The sequence below is a fragment of the Citrus sinensis genome, chromosome 5 (genome assembly GCF_022201045.2).
Source record: "Citrus sinensis cultivar Valencia sweet orange chromosome 5, DVS_A1.0, whole genome shotgun sequence".
Lineage (NCBI taxonomy): Eukaryota > Viridiplantae > Streptophyta > Magnoliopsida > Sapindales > Rutaceae > Citrus > Citrus sinensis.
This window is the reverse complement of record NC_068560.1, coordinates 4,982,765-4,996,967: the sequence shown is the minus strand read 5'-3', so window position 1 is coordinate 4,996,967 and position 14,203 is coordinate 4,982,765. Positions and strand designations below refer to the sequence as shown.

The window sequence follows — 14,203 nt, the reverse complement described above, 5'->3', positions numbered from 1 at the left end:
ATTTTTTTAAGATTTTTATTTGAATTGCAATAAAAAAAATTTCTTGTTACATGTACATTGTCACCACTATTATTTTTCCTTTAATTTTTTAAAGATTTTTATTCCAATTGCAATAAAGAGAATTCCCATTAAAATTAATTTAAGGAATGAACTTTTAATTTTACCCCTTCACCGTTAAACTTAACTGAGAAAATAACGGAATTGGGGGCGTGGTGCAACACTTCAAATTTATTGGAAACGCGGTGCAAAATGTCAATTTATTTGGGGTAGGTTAAAAATTTCCCTTAAGTAAATTAAAATAAACGTAACGAAGAATACAAAATAAAACTTGACTAACAACTGAAGAAGAGATGTAGATGATTGGACCCTCGGTGGTTGCTACGAGAGATTGTAAAAAAATAAGGCGATTGTTTCTCACTCTTTTATACTACATTTTCAAGCTACATCTCATGATCTTTCAATTTCATCACACAAAATTCATTCATTAACTACTACACGGTAAAAAAAATTTCATTAGCTGCAACGTTCCGTTATTTATTTATTTTCATTTTTCGAGTTACAATGGCATTTGGATGGCTATGCCCTTGGAGATGGATGCTTTTTATTCATTCATTATCTATATACACGTGTGTATAAACTTAGTACACGTATTAAACATGGTGGTTTATACAACAACAGTATGGCTTGATCGCTATAAACTTAATCAAATACAATAACCATGTAAAATTTGAATATAATCATGGGATAATGATACGTCAATTCTACAGCATCAATTTAAAATTTGAATATAATCTCAATATATGTAATATTATTATTATTAATAGTGCCGATAGTTTAATAGTTACAATGATTCCTAACATGCTTTGACAGATTCAAAAACTGAAAATAAGCAAAACAAATCTCCATATTTGACTTTTCTTTTTCTTTTTTTAAGCAAAAGCAGAAACCAAAAACCACACCAATTTAATTACATGCAAAGTATGTACATAATTGGCATATAAAAAGTTAAAGCACATGCAAGATAACCAATTTAATAAATACCCAGATAAATTAACCAAAAAGTATGATGTTAATAAAGAAATTTCGTTTAAAGAAAAAATTAGAATAAAAAATAATGAGCTTTCGTGTACCGACCTGAAATGTCAACAATGGAATTAAATAAGTAAAATAGGACGAGAGGAGGATTAGGAATAAATAAGTGAATGAGAAGAAAACTGTTATATAGATTTTGATTTAAGAGTTTGAATAGTGATAGAGTTCCAGATAGCTTTGGTAAATATTAGTTTTTGTTAGCAACGACTCAATTTTTATTTTTAAATCCAAGAGTTTATGGTTTTTTTTTTTAAGAATTTAAACAAAATGATAATAGAAAGAATTTAAAATAAAAATAGTTTTTTTTTTGTCTAAAATTAAAATTTAGTAAATAAAGGGCCGGGTTTGATATCTAGTAGATGAGATTTTTTATGATCCAATGTACTTATAGTAATTTTTGGGAATCACTTGAAAATATATTTTAAAAATTATTTGACAAAAAGGTTTTGAAAATGAAAATAAATCGCAGATACAACATCAATAATAATAAAAATTGTGTCTGTAGCATTAATGAATTTTTTTTAAAATAAAATAGTTGTAATAATCTTTTAAAATAATTTATTTTAGAATTATTTTTAAACATACCGAGAGTACAAAGTAGATTCCTTCATAAATTTTAATGGATACTATAGCTCCGAGAATCATGTCGAAAAAATATGATGCAAATTTGCAATCAAAACTCTTTTATATTCTGAGAGAGATCCATTCTCTAGATACAAAAACAAAGCACAACCATCTCAAACTACATGGATAAGAAGCTCTCTAAATCCTAAAAGTCATTTCCCTAGGGGAAGGTCGAATAGTTTTCAATTAATGTTATATGCTGGTATAAACTGGATACTGGAATCAAAGCTTAAAGGAGACCAGTTAAAAAATGGTGTGAGCTTGACCCACCTCCCTAGTCCCTAACTTTTAAATAAATAAATAAATAAATTCCTAAAAGTCATCACAAGCAGCATACATAAGATGCGTTTACTAAATTAACATACCCTTTCGCAACACTAACAAAAAGCTGGTATATACTAGATTCAACTAAAGAGGTTAGTACCATCTCCCCCCACACAGGGTGTCCTGTTACTGCAGACGTCTCTTCCTGCTCACTGGATCCGGACATGTTTCTAAAGATTCCGCAGCATCTGTTTGATCATCTTCCGGCAGATCATATTTCACAAAGCCAAGGGATAGGCCGCATGCAGGGGCCATAGGACTCGCAGCAGTCACCGTCTTTGCTTTTAGGATTCTTTCAACTGAAATTTATCATTTCGAATAAGACGCAAAAAGATTAGCTTGCAATGAATCTACGAACATAGATACGCAGGATAAATAAGGAGGCGGCCTCACCATCAGAAACGGTCAATTCTCCGGTGCCCACAGCTTTTAGAACCCCGACAATTAGTCTCACCTGTGCAACGTTGACAAGAAATGAAAATGATCACTTTTTGAGTATCTTTTTCCTTTTCACTAATGTTTTTGGTATCCCCTGTAAGTCAGTACCGAGATCAGATCAACCAAAATCGAAAAGCACATATTCTGACCACAAGTATGGTAGCAAAGTTAAAACAGGTAATTTAAGATCAGAGATGGAAAGGCATAATTCTAACCTGGTGGTAAAGAAAAGAACGCGCACGGGCTATAACCTCGTAGGAGCGATGTTTTTTCCTTATGCCAAATACATTACTTCCACCATTAGGCATCCCTAATTTAATGCTATTGTCAATTGAACTAAGCACAGGCGAATCTTGATTAATCGATGAGAAAAGTGCAGTGGATACCACCTCAGAAACATGCAGCTCATCTAAAGTTCTAATTGGGGAGTTGGCCTGTAGGTAATCGAGAAATGGCTTTAATTTCATATTCATGCCAATTCTAAGCACCAGAAAAGCTACATGTTACCAATAAAATTCAGATGTACAAACATCCATTCCAAGTAAAAAAGTATAATAGTTTGGTTGATGTATCACAAATTGTCATTACTATAATTGTTTCCTTTTGCACTCCCAAAACAGAAAGAATTCTATACAGGTTTAATTGTTCCTGGAAGTTTTAATTTAACTTTAGGAGCTTGGTAGCAATTTGGTGATTTTCAGGTCTGCTTGTATGGGCTTATCAGCTGCCTTTGTGATCAGAAAAAGACCCAACCAGAAGCAAAAACAGTTAAAATCAATGCCAAAGCATTGAAGGATGAGAAACAACCTGGCAACCTGATGCCCTGAAGGAACTAAAATCATGACATCCAACAAGAACTTTGCATGCTTCCTGCATCAGGAGTTTCACTGAATAAATATGTGTGCAAAGCTAACCATAGAACAAAATGATGACCAATAAATAAACAAAATAGTCAGAAAACCTGCATAGCATGAAGATCTAACTCCTCAGTTACATGCCAAGCCCTATCTTTCTCAAAAACAGACAAAGGCTCTGGCCCAGACAGTATGCGATAAAAGTACCTAAAAACATAGATTAGAAGTAAGGGAGACCTTTTCGACAACATATTTCAACATTTAATTTGGAGTTCGGCAGCAACCGAAAAGGAATTAAAGAAACGAGGGTGGCAATGATAATCATTCCATGCAGTGCATCATCCTACTTAACTTGGTACATGAACCTATAAATATATAACACAATGAGGATGCAATTTCTACTAGCATGTCTTAGATCATGATACCTACGTTCGTTCTTGAGCTCTAAATCTTGCATGGAAGTCAGATGGAACACATCGAACATCGGTAACCATGATATCTCCTTCAGACTTCTAACCAAAAACAAAAAAATTGTCAGAATCTGCAGAAGAGAGGCGGAGGCATCTTAGCTGGATATGATTTGACCAAATTCAAATTTCAAATTCAGACAGAGTTCTAGCAAGAAATCTGAAAAATGTTAGATTGATGATAACAGATTAAAATTTTTAAGCATTCAGCGGTTCACAAAAGAGAGAATAGAGAGGTAAACAGCCGCAATTTTTTATCTTGATTCTGAAACTTCTAGGATTGTTAGAAGAAGTACCTGTAAAAAATGATTCACTGCTCTCCTAACCACAGAAGAGTCATGAGGTGGTAGCTGCATTCCAGAAAAGATGGAGATATTATTTAAAAGTATATATTTAATATTTATTATCAATCATCAATAGACATAAATGTCAAAAGAAGTGAAATTCCTCCTGGTAAAATGTTTTAACTAGAAATGCCAATATTGAGAGTCCCGATCAAGCGAGCTCTAGATAGAGAGCACCATATGTTAGAACTGTTAAGAAGCAAACTGGCTTACTCTTTCATTAAGACATAGTAGAAGTAACTTGTAGCTCACATACCACTTCCCCAGGCTTCCTTTTGCTTATGCGTTCAACGTCTACATGGCAAACATTTGATGCAGCATGTACTCCAGCATCCTACAGAAGTAAGGGAAAAAAATCATGTCATGCCACAACCTCCAAGAGGGGGCTAGAGAATCAATCTTCTAAGCTCTTGATGAATATAAATGAACATGCATCAAAGAGGGACCAAGAGAGAAAACAAAGATAGAAACAGGCAGCTGATACAAATTTAAGCTTTCTTCACCCAGCAAGTTAAGACTTTATTGTTTACGAAATCTCACACAATAACACCTAACTTTAAGAACAATCAAATGACACCAATAAGATGAAAAAGTTGTAATCAACTTAAATAGCTATGTCTCAACAATATAACTCCACTTAAGTTGCTATGTCTCAACAATATAGCTAACTCTGATGTGCACATACATCTCAAAAAGCAGTAGAATTTTATGAGAAGTACCAGAACATCTTCACTCTGCACATTCATACATCTCAAAATTTATTGAACAAAACCATACAATCCTATCAGAAGTATTTTTATTTCTTCCAAAAACCAGAAGTTTTCACTGTTGCAGTGAATAAAAAAATGGGAACTACAGCTACATCCTACAACCTCAAATAATCATGAAAGTTCTGGTATATAACATCTCAAGCAGGTGTCCCCCAGAGGAACTGAACCTACTGCCCCTCAGTTGGAAAAAAATTCAACCAACCGGCACCCAATGAGTTGTAATTACATCCTACACTCAATCAAACAGGATCAAAACCAAATCAGTAACTAATAATCAGCAGAACAATATATTTACTGTTCGACTGGAGAGAGAGATTGAAACTGGCTGCCCAATAAATTTATGAAATGCCTCCTGCACAGATGAAAATATAAAATGAAGTAAATATTGTGTTTTTGGTAGTTTATTTTCTTTCTTACTGAATCATTCAAGTGTAACATAACAACTCAAGTGCTTTTGTTTATTTCAACTAAACATTATAAAATATGGAACTAGAAAAGTGATTCTCAATTCTTAAAATCATTTTCTTATTATGAATATGAGATTAACGGTGCATTTGAGAAAGCATTTAATCCAAATGCTTCCACATAAAGCATTTTTTCAGTAGAAGCATTTCTTCGAAGACTTAAAACCTTTTTTAAAAAATACAAATGAGATGCCCTTATAAGTGCATTTCCAACTAAAAAAAGTGCTTTCACAAACATTCAAATTCATTATAAATTGCATTTATATCCCGAAAACCACTTCTACTTATTTCAACCTAGCACAACAAAACAGACCCCCAGAAAAGCGATTTTAGTCATTTCGAAAGCGCTTTTGTTACCACAAAAAAAAAGGACTTGTGTAACTAACCCACCAAAGAAAGAGAGCAAAATACCTCAAGCACGCCAACAACAGTGCGGCAATTGAGCTGCTTCTGGGACCCCGAGAAGCGAGTCCCAATATACTCAACGGCTATCAAGTAACGTTGAATTCGTTTATTCGTGCTCATGACTTCAGTAACTGTTCTTGTTTCTGGAACTTCTTCTGGGTACTCTTCTTCTTCCTCAACGCTGTCGTTTTGATGATCTTCTTCTTTTTCTTCTGGTATTTTCGAAGCTTGTTCAGAACATTCAGAAATGCGCTTTGCAAACTCGGTCATTGTTTGCTTGTTATTCGACTTTCTCTCCGTTTCTCGGCTCCCAAAGAGCTGAGTGATGTTATAACGTTGGCGGGTCTAAGAGCGCCACCATTATACAGGCGTTGGGGATTGTACGGATTCAGAATACATAATATAAAAGCAACTTTTTTGTGACGGGGTGAAGAGTAGTTCAATAGACTTTTCTTCGAAAATAAAGTACTGAGAAACAGCCCGTCTCTTTAATCTTTTGAATTCTACCCTAAAATCACTTCATTAATAATTTTGGAGAACATTCATTCAAAAATTTTGACAAAGTTATAAATTCCATCTTTTGTTGTCAAGGAAAAAATAATGATTAAACGTAATTTTTTAATAATTGAATTAATTAATAATACAACATATCATCATTGACTAAAGTCTAAAACTATAAATGAAAAATTAAGAAAATCGAACTATTTTTATTCAAATTCAATTTAATTTATTTTGATTCTTACTTAAAGAGAACCAAATCCAACGAATTCAACTCATTTTGTGAAGAAATTAAATCAAACCGTGACCATTATCCCTTTGCGAAAAAGCTAACCAAACATCAATTATCATCTATTATTTTAAAGAAATTTTCATACATAATTATATTGTGTATAAAAGAAATATTTATGAAAATAAGATAATGATTCCGTTTTAAAATTTTCTAAATATTTGTGACTTCAGTAATTTTTTAATGATATTAAGGCTTTGATGGTAAAATAATAATAGTTAAAATACTAAGTGGAAAAATATTAGGTAATTTTTATGGGTAACTGATAATTTCAAAAAAAATATGTAATATAATTAAAAAGTAATAATACAACCATAAATTCTTATACAAATTTATATTGTACAAACTGATGTAACGTTAATTTATTAGTTGAATGAAAATATAAAATAATATAAACAAATCATATGGACCAAAAGATATTTAATTCAACCAATGAATTAATGCCACATCAGACTTTTACCGCCTAAGAGTGCCTCTAAAAAACTCTTAATTTTACTCTTTAAATAATTATTTACTTACCTATGTAGTAAAAAAAATTAAAAAATATATTATTCTTTAAAAAACTTTTTATATAAAAATAAATTAATATTATTTTAATCAAATAATTATTTTTAAAAAATAATAATAATAATTAAAAAGAAAATAATTGAAGAGAAAAAAAACTCTACAAAATTAAAGAGAGAATAATTTATTTAAAAAATTTTAATTGAAATATCTTTAGGAGTTTCAAATGTTGATTCAAATGTTGATGCAGTTCTTTAAATAAATAATAAAATCTTATTTGAAGAGTCTTTTAGAGATATTCTAAACATTAATAACCAATAAAATAAAATTCAAATGCAGGTTTCAAATATATATATAAACTCCAACTAAACAAATTTTTAATTAAAAAAAAACAGAAACTTGAAAAATAAAAAATTCCACGAACTCCTGAACTTTTAAATCTCACTCAATGTGTTAACTAGCAAAATAAATTAAACCAGCCCAAAGGAGACCAAAGGCCTCTACAAACCAAATTACCACAAACAAGAAAAGGCAGCAAAGAGAGAAAAAAAAACCACAGCTGGAAGAAGAAGCGAGTACAATACAAAAGAAAAACTAGACCTACTGTTAATTTAGACCTCGAAAAAAAACTAAGGTGCAATGACGGAAGGAATTGCCTTCTCTACTGGATTCTTTACAGCTTCGCTCTTCTTCTGGGTGCACGGCTTGAGGGAGAGATTTTTTGTAAGATTGATGATAGATATTGAGTCCTCATCAAATTCCTTCTCGGCAGATTTTATTTGCTTCTGCATGAAAAGGGAAAAATGTGATTACAGAATATGAAAGAAATATGAAGCAAATGCAACAGATATAGCAATGAACGATAAATACGCATGCAAGAAATTGATCAACTTTAAGAAAATGGCCTTAAAAGATTTACGATACTTTAAATAAGATATAAAAGAAAAAAAAATTTCTTACTGTGAAATCATCATCATTAAATATATCCATTTGCAGAGTGGCCGGCTTACTGCTCTTCTTGCCATGGAAAGACCTCTCTTTATTTTCATAGAAGTTAAAATCATCTAACAATGATGTTTTTGCTGAGTAACTTTTAAAGATCTTCAGCATTTCTAAGCCTTGCTTTAACCCAATCTGCCACAGAGGTAAAATATTAAAATCATCGCCCTAAAACAACATGTGCATGCAATGAAACAGCACGAGCAATTCTACTCGATTTGTTTTGAGGGATCAAAGCTACATTCGATTTCAGTTGTGCAGCAGAATAACTTGCATTAATAAAGCATTAAGAGAAGATTTCAGTTATGCAGCTGAATAACTGGCAATACATAGAGTTTGAACTCTGAAAAATACCTCTTGGGTGTCCCTGCTATGAGTGACAGGCTTATTTTCATTATTTTCAAGGGTAATATGCCGCAACAGAGTGTTAGGGACGTCTTTTATGACATGCCACTTAACAGGAAAGAACCCATTCCACTTGTCAAGTTGCCAGAAGTCCATGTCTTTGTTGAAGTCCACCTTACCCATCATCTCAGCTAGGCCGACAAATTGTCCACTTCCATTGACCTGAGATTAATTAAAGTAGATGATTAATAATAAATTAAAAAAACAAAGTAATAAGAAAGTGAACCACATATTATGATGAGAAATTGATCAACAGGGGACCATCTCCTTACATGTTAGCAACAATGAAAAGCAGAAAATAGATATTTAACTTCTGGAATTTGTAGCAATAATAGAACATATAATAATGGAGCACAAACATAGTTAGTGGAAATATTCAAAGTATAATCTGGCTAATAAAAAATTTATCGAGCAACGGAGGTCTCTGCCTATTCCAAGCTAATGTCGACCTTCTGTAATTAGGCGAAATATCCGGCGCGGTGTACTGAATTTACTCCAAAATATAATTGCATGCACCTTCTACATGAGGTTTTATAGAAAGTAAGATGTTCGATAAGAAATCAAAGTAAACAGTAGCTAATTTATATGAGTTACAGCTAAGAACCATTTACATGATGTCATTCAGTCGGGTTCTGCCAAAAATATAAAGTCTTCAGCTTACCGAAAAGAAGAGGAAGATTGGACATCTTGTGCCAGTCTCATCTGCCTTTGCTTCTGCCTCATTGAAAGTTGCATCTAGCTTCTTATTGCCATTTGGAGTACTTGACCATACATCATATTTAATGCACTTATGAATGTCATCTTCACTGTAGGACTTGATGACATAAAACTTCACTTTTTCATACTCAACTTGAAAATCTGGTAGGTTATATTGATCTCTAGATACTGTGGGACTCGGCACTTCTTTTTTGTCAGAAATCTCTAAAGAAGCACTCTTATTTTCTGCCCTTGGACCACGAATTAGTTCAGTTGGCATTCCCAAACCTCCAGCTCTACTGAATTTATCTCTTGATTTATATCTATCATTTCCATTCCACATTCTCCCATTTGTGCTGTAGTTCACCATATTTGGGAAAAAGCCTTGTTTTTGGTTAGAAAATGCCGAGAAATTTCCCAGTGGGTTGGATCCCTTCAAAAAGCCTGCTGATAAATCAGAATCCAGTTGAGTCACCTGCAACATGAAAGTTGATGGTAGCGTAAGGATTTTTGATCTCCAGCAACCTTGTAACTCAAAGGAGTAACATTAGACTCGCTCTAAAAAATAAGCGAAAAAATAGACAACATATAACACAATAAGAGAGCTGTTCATGATTCTATCAAATACATTAATAAAAAGAATAGAATATACAAGAAATAAGACATTTTCCAAATCCCCATTTTTAATCACAAAGAAAATGGTTATCCAAGTTATAGGTAAAGATTCATTAAAACAGTGAGCTTAACCAAAATTGAGACTAACATGATGCGCCATATCTACAGAAAACATGCAACATTAAACAGATTATGATATTCTGGTGAAATAGCTTTAATATATGTGTACCTTGCTCACTGGTTTCGTAGACTGTGTGTATGAAGACTTGGATACTTTGTTAGTAAAACATCCATTTTTTTTCACACTGTTCAAGCCATTCGACTTAGCAAAAGCAGTAGAACCACCATATTTCTCATTTCCAAAGCCAACGGCATTCCCATTTTGAATATCCGCCACATATGTTGAATCCCAAGAATAACACGGCATGACTTCTGAACCATAGGACACAGGGTGTTGAAGATATCCTGAGGAAGAGAAGTACGGTTGTTGACCAACACATTGCCCATCAACACCAACAAGAGTAGAATATGGATCATAGCCAGGCAGGTAATAGAGAAGTGAACCATTGTCAGAGTGGACACCCTGGAGCAAAAATCCATCCCAAAGAGCAATGGCCACCATATTAAAATGAGTAAAGCCACAATATAAATACAAGAACCAAATAGAATATAACTGTAAATTTCTAATGTATATTAATCAAACATAGTATAGTACAAATTTGCAAATGAATTATTGAATGTCACTTACTGAGTGTGAGCCATCTGTATGAATATAACCATTATTATCCACTTGAGAAAAGGATCCATTAGATCCTGCAAAAGGGCAATCATAAATAATCAAAATTCAACTATTAAGGCAATAATACCCAAATAGGAAGAGAAATTCTGTAGAATTTTGCACGGTACTAGAACTCACAAACTAAAGATGCAAACTTTGAGTTTTAACACTAGCATTCAAAATAAGAGTAAATGAACCTAAAGTTACCATCCAATCAACTTCCACATGGTTCAAAAATTCATTTTCCAGTTTTTCTTTCATGATATAAATGTGAAAGGCTTTTCCCAGAAAGCTTAACCATATCAACAGTACACATTCTGATCAATATTAAAGATGCATTAATTAATTTGAACAATTGCATCTGCTGAGTTCAACTAACTTTGAGACTGCTAATTTAGACCAAGATCTACAGGCAAAGAATAGTTTCAATATCTTACCTGGGTAGTAATAATTGTAATGGACAGTAGATGGATTTTGAGCACCATATTCTCCAACTGATTCTTGATCAATCTCACCTTTCATGCCAGAAGCAGCATGCCCTGAAGTGGCCATGGAGGCTGTTGAATCAGATGCTGCTCCATCTTTTCCAGAGGCCTGCAGCAAAAAAGGAAAAAAAAATCAACATAAAAGTTGAAAGATACAAAAAAGAAGTAGGAGATACAGATAGTAGTTTGACAACTATCATGAGTTCCTACAAGCGTAAATCCTCTATAATGGTGGAAAAAAGTTTTGTCATACAGTCATTGACATAAAACAATATTGTAATAGTGAGTGATATAAAGACTACATATTGCCATAATCAAGTATCCCTTATATTTGTGGACAAACCAGCAAATACTGCCAATTTGATACAACACGGGCATATAGTTAACATAGGAAGCATAAATGCAACAAGGCTAATTCAATCAATCTACCCCCTGCTAATTCAAATAAATGAATAGATGTTCTATAATATTCACAAAGGATAGACATAGTTATTCATACTCAAATTCATAACAGACGATTACATGCATAGCAGAAAGCTCCAGCTTCCAAATAAACAGTTCAAGTAAAAACTATGAATGTATTGTCTGCACAAAAGACAGTGGCAATCATTCAATCCGAAAACATGATCAGTTTTAGCAAAACTTCATCCACCACTCAAGAACATAACAGCACAAAACCACAAACAAGAAAATTTATAAAGGATGCCAGTCGGAAATACCACATCTTGCCCAGTTGATTTACTTATGGGATTGCCCTTCAATTCTGTTGCCACAGGCTCATCTGCATTAGGTAATGTGGGGTGGAGGAGGGGAAGAAAAACCAAATTAGATAATTGCATTGCAGTCAAACAACAGAACCCTTCAAGATACTCATGCCACTAGAAAGATTCAGATAACAAGGCTCAATGCAAACGCCAACAGGACCTAACTTCCAAACACAATGTTTTTCATCTCATTAAGTGTAATCACATAAATAAGTAAATTCGTACATTCAAAATCCATATATTGCTCAGACATTTTGACATTGATTCAATAACCCAGAAGCAAAATAAATTCATCTTAACCATACAAGCTACTAACTTTCAAACAAATAGTCAATAACGCTCAAATGGGTCAATTTCTTCAGTAGCTTGCAGCAAATTAAAAGGTTACCTTTTATGATATTCTTTTCGCCAGCCATTTATATCTTGAACTTTAAGCACCTACTTACACTCCTATCCTATATAAACAAAAAAGGAAAAAATGCTTAGCTCTTAAGGTTCACAAAAGAAAATAACTAAATAAAATGCGGCAACATAAAACACACACAGCGCAATATAACACGCGCCAAACGTGTGTCTGCCAGAAAAGGATTCGATTCAATATTTAAAAAAAAAGATACCAGATTTTATTTCTCACAATGATTTTTGAAATATTAATATTAATTATCTCTACAACATTCTCAAGAAATTAAAAAATAAAATAAAAAATTCAGATTTTTGTTAAAGCAAAATCGAATATTTTGAATACACCGACAGACAAATACAAAAGTTTTGATTTTTTAATTTTAAGAGAAAGCTGCGTTTAGTTGCTCAATATATTTTAAAAATACAAAAAGGATAAAAAAATTTAATAATACAGCTGGAAATTGACCTCCATGTTCATAAAAAATACCTCCTTTGAGAGTATTTAACTAAAAGTTTTCAAATTTCTGACAGAATTGAAACTCAATTTAAAAAAAAAAATCAGATTTTTTTATTGAAAATAAAAAAATTCAAAAAAAGTACACAAATAATATCCAGCAAAAATAAAGCTTCTTTTTTTTTTCACTTCAAATTTATATCTACAACAAGAAATTAAAAATATATGGAAAAATTGAAAGTCAGAAGATGGTTACTTCAGAAAGCGAGTTTGACTTTTCTTTGACTTACGAACTAAAACGAAGAACAAAAAATTATTACAACAAAGAAAAAGTTACAAACCGGAAATAAATTAACAGATCGGGACCGCTTGGAACCACGGAGGCCGAACCGGAGAAAAAACCGGTCGGAGAACCGCTTCCGGTCCAACGAAAAGCGGTCTCCGGAGAAGAGAGTGCGAGGCGTTCAGAGTATTGGGGTCGAAAAAGAGAGGAAAAGAGGGAGGGGATGGAGCGGAAAGAGAAGAAGAGCTGCGGGAGTTAATGTTTATCGAGGAGAGAATGGACGGAGAGGATTTGTTCATGCTTTTTGGAGGATGAGATCGTGACCGTTGGATCAGATAGATGGAAAACGTTTAGAAAAAGGCGGATGGCGAAATTGAGAGTGCTAACGAGGCTACAACGTGTTGGAAAACGTGACCTTCTCTATTGTGAAATAAAATTTGGACCCCTATACGTTTAATAATTTACAATTTAGTACACAGTTGGCCTATCTATTAATATAGGTCCTTGAACCTCACTGACGAGCTGTGCCGACAGAGGTTCCGCTTGTAAATTTGCAGTGAATTGCAAGGAAAATGAGGGTTTATGAAAATTATGATAATATGAAAACTAGTCAAATTAAAGTAAATTTTGTCACTTAAAATTAACAATTTAATTTGTTTCAAACATATGAAATTAGTATTAATAGATATCTCTCTCATATTATGTGAGGGTATAAATTTAGACCATATCATATTACACTTATTAAAGATAAGTTTGAAAAAAAAATTTTATTATAAATATTAATAAAATTCTAATTATAATATATTAGTACATGAAAAAAAGAAGAATGCTAACGGATTTAAATCAATGAAGCAAGTTTGGCATGTTCAAAACCCAAAGTCAGAATTATTATACGTAGCAGCTTTTAACAAATTGATCCATTAATAATTTGAGTGGATAAACTGATAAAGTTATGCTCACAAACTTTTATTATTTGCGACTTATGTGTCGGTTGATCAAATTATAATATGGTGGAATCAATAAAATCTTTTTCTTTTTCTTTTTTTTTTTTTTTTTTTACTGAGGTCTCTTGATAATGTTGATCATAAAAGTTGATTTAACATAGTTTTAAGATTTGTGATATTTAAAATTTTCTTTTATCTCATTGCTCCTCACTTTTCAGTTAATCTCATTAAAATTTTAAAATAATACTTATCTCTTAACATACCCCACTAAATCTCGAATTTATTTTTCTTATAATTTTAATCTT

General features: G+C 32.5%; 2 protein-coding genes across 5 annotated transcripts; both read right to left on the bottom strand.

Moving 5' to 3' along the window:
- Positions 1 to 1,738: 1,738 nt before the first annotated feature.
- Positions 1,739 to 6,371, bottom strand: LOC102631123 (uncharacterized). Of its 3 annotated transcripts, none has more exons than XM_006471077.4 (10): positions 5,789 to 6,342; positions 5,209 to 5,265; positions 4,400 to 4,477; positions 4,096 to 4,149; positions 3,762 to 3,844; positions 3,440 to 3,539; positions 3,286 to 3,348; positions 2,694 to 2,912; positions 2,434 to 2,494; positions 1,739 to 2,339 (listed from the first exon to the last, which is right to left on the bottom strand). In XM_006471077.4, exons 1-10 carry the CDS (start codon positions 6,050 to 6,052, stop codon positions 2,167 to 2,169), a joined length of 1,152 nt encoding a protein of 383 aa, XP_006471140.2. In that variant the 5' UTR covers positions 6,053 to 6,342; the 3' UTR covers positions 1,739 to 2,166. The 3 variants fall into 3 exon arrangements, 2 of the variants coding, with proteins under 2 accessions (XP_006471140.2, XP_006471141.2); XM_006471078.4 differs by having other exon boundaries at positions 3,762 to 3,841; positions 5,789 to 6,340; XR_003064692.2 differs by having other exon boundaries at positions 2,251 to 2,339; positions 2,434 to 2,572; positions 5,789 to 6,371.
- Positions 6,372 to 7,396: 1,025 nt separating this feature from the next.
- LOC102630620 (YTH domain-containing protein ECT4-like) lies at positions 7,397 to 13,201 on the bottom strand. 2 transcript variants are annotated; one of them, XM_006471075.4, is made up of 10 exons: positions 13,013 to 13,201; positions 12,204 to 12,270; positions 11,771 to 11,832; positions 11,004 to 11,160; positions 10,537 to 10,601; positions 10,018 to 10,371; positions 9,139 to 9,648; positions 8,427 to 8,639; positions 8,034 to 8,207; positions 7,397 to 7,858 (listed from the first exon to the last, which is right to left on the bottom strand). In XM_006471075.4, exons 2-10 carry the CDS (start codon positions 12,229 to 12,231, stop codon positions 7,703 to 7,705), a joined length of 1,719 nt encoding a protein of 572 aa, XP_006471138.2. In that variant the 5' UTR covers positions 12,232 to 12,270; positions 13,013 to 13,201; the 3' UTR covers positions 7,397 to 7,702. The 2 variants fall into 2 exon arrangements, with proteins under 2 accessions (XP_006471138.2, XP_024952220.2); XM_025096452.2 differs by lacking the exon at positions 11,771 to 11,832.
- Positions 13,202 to 14,203: the final 1,002 nt, after the last annotated feature.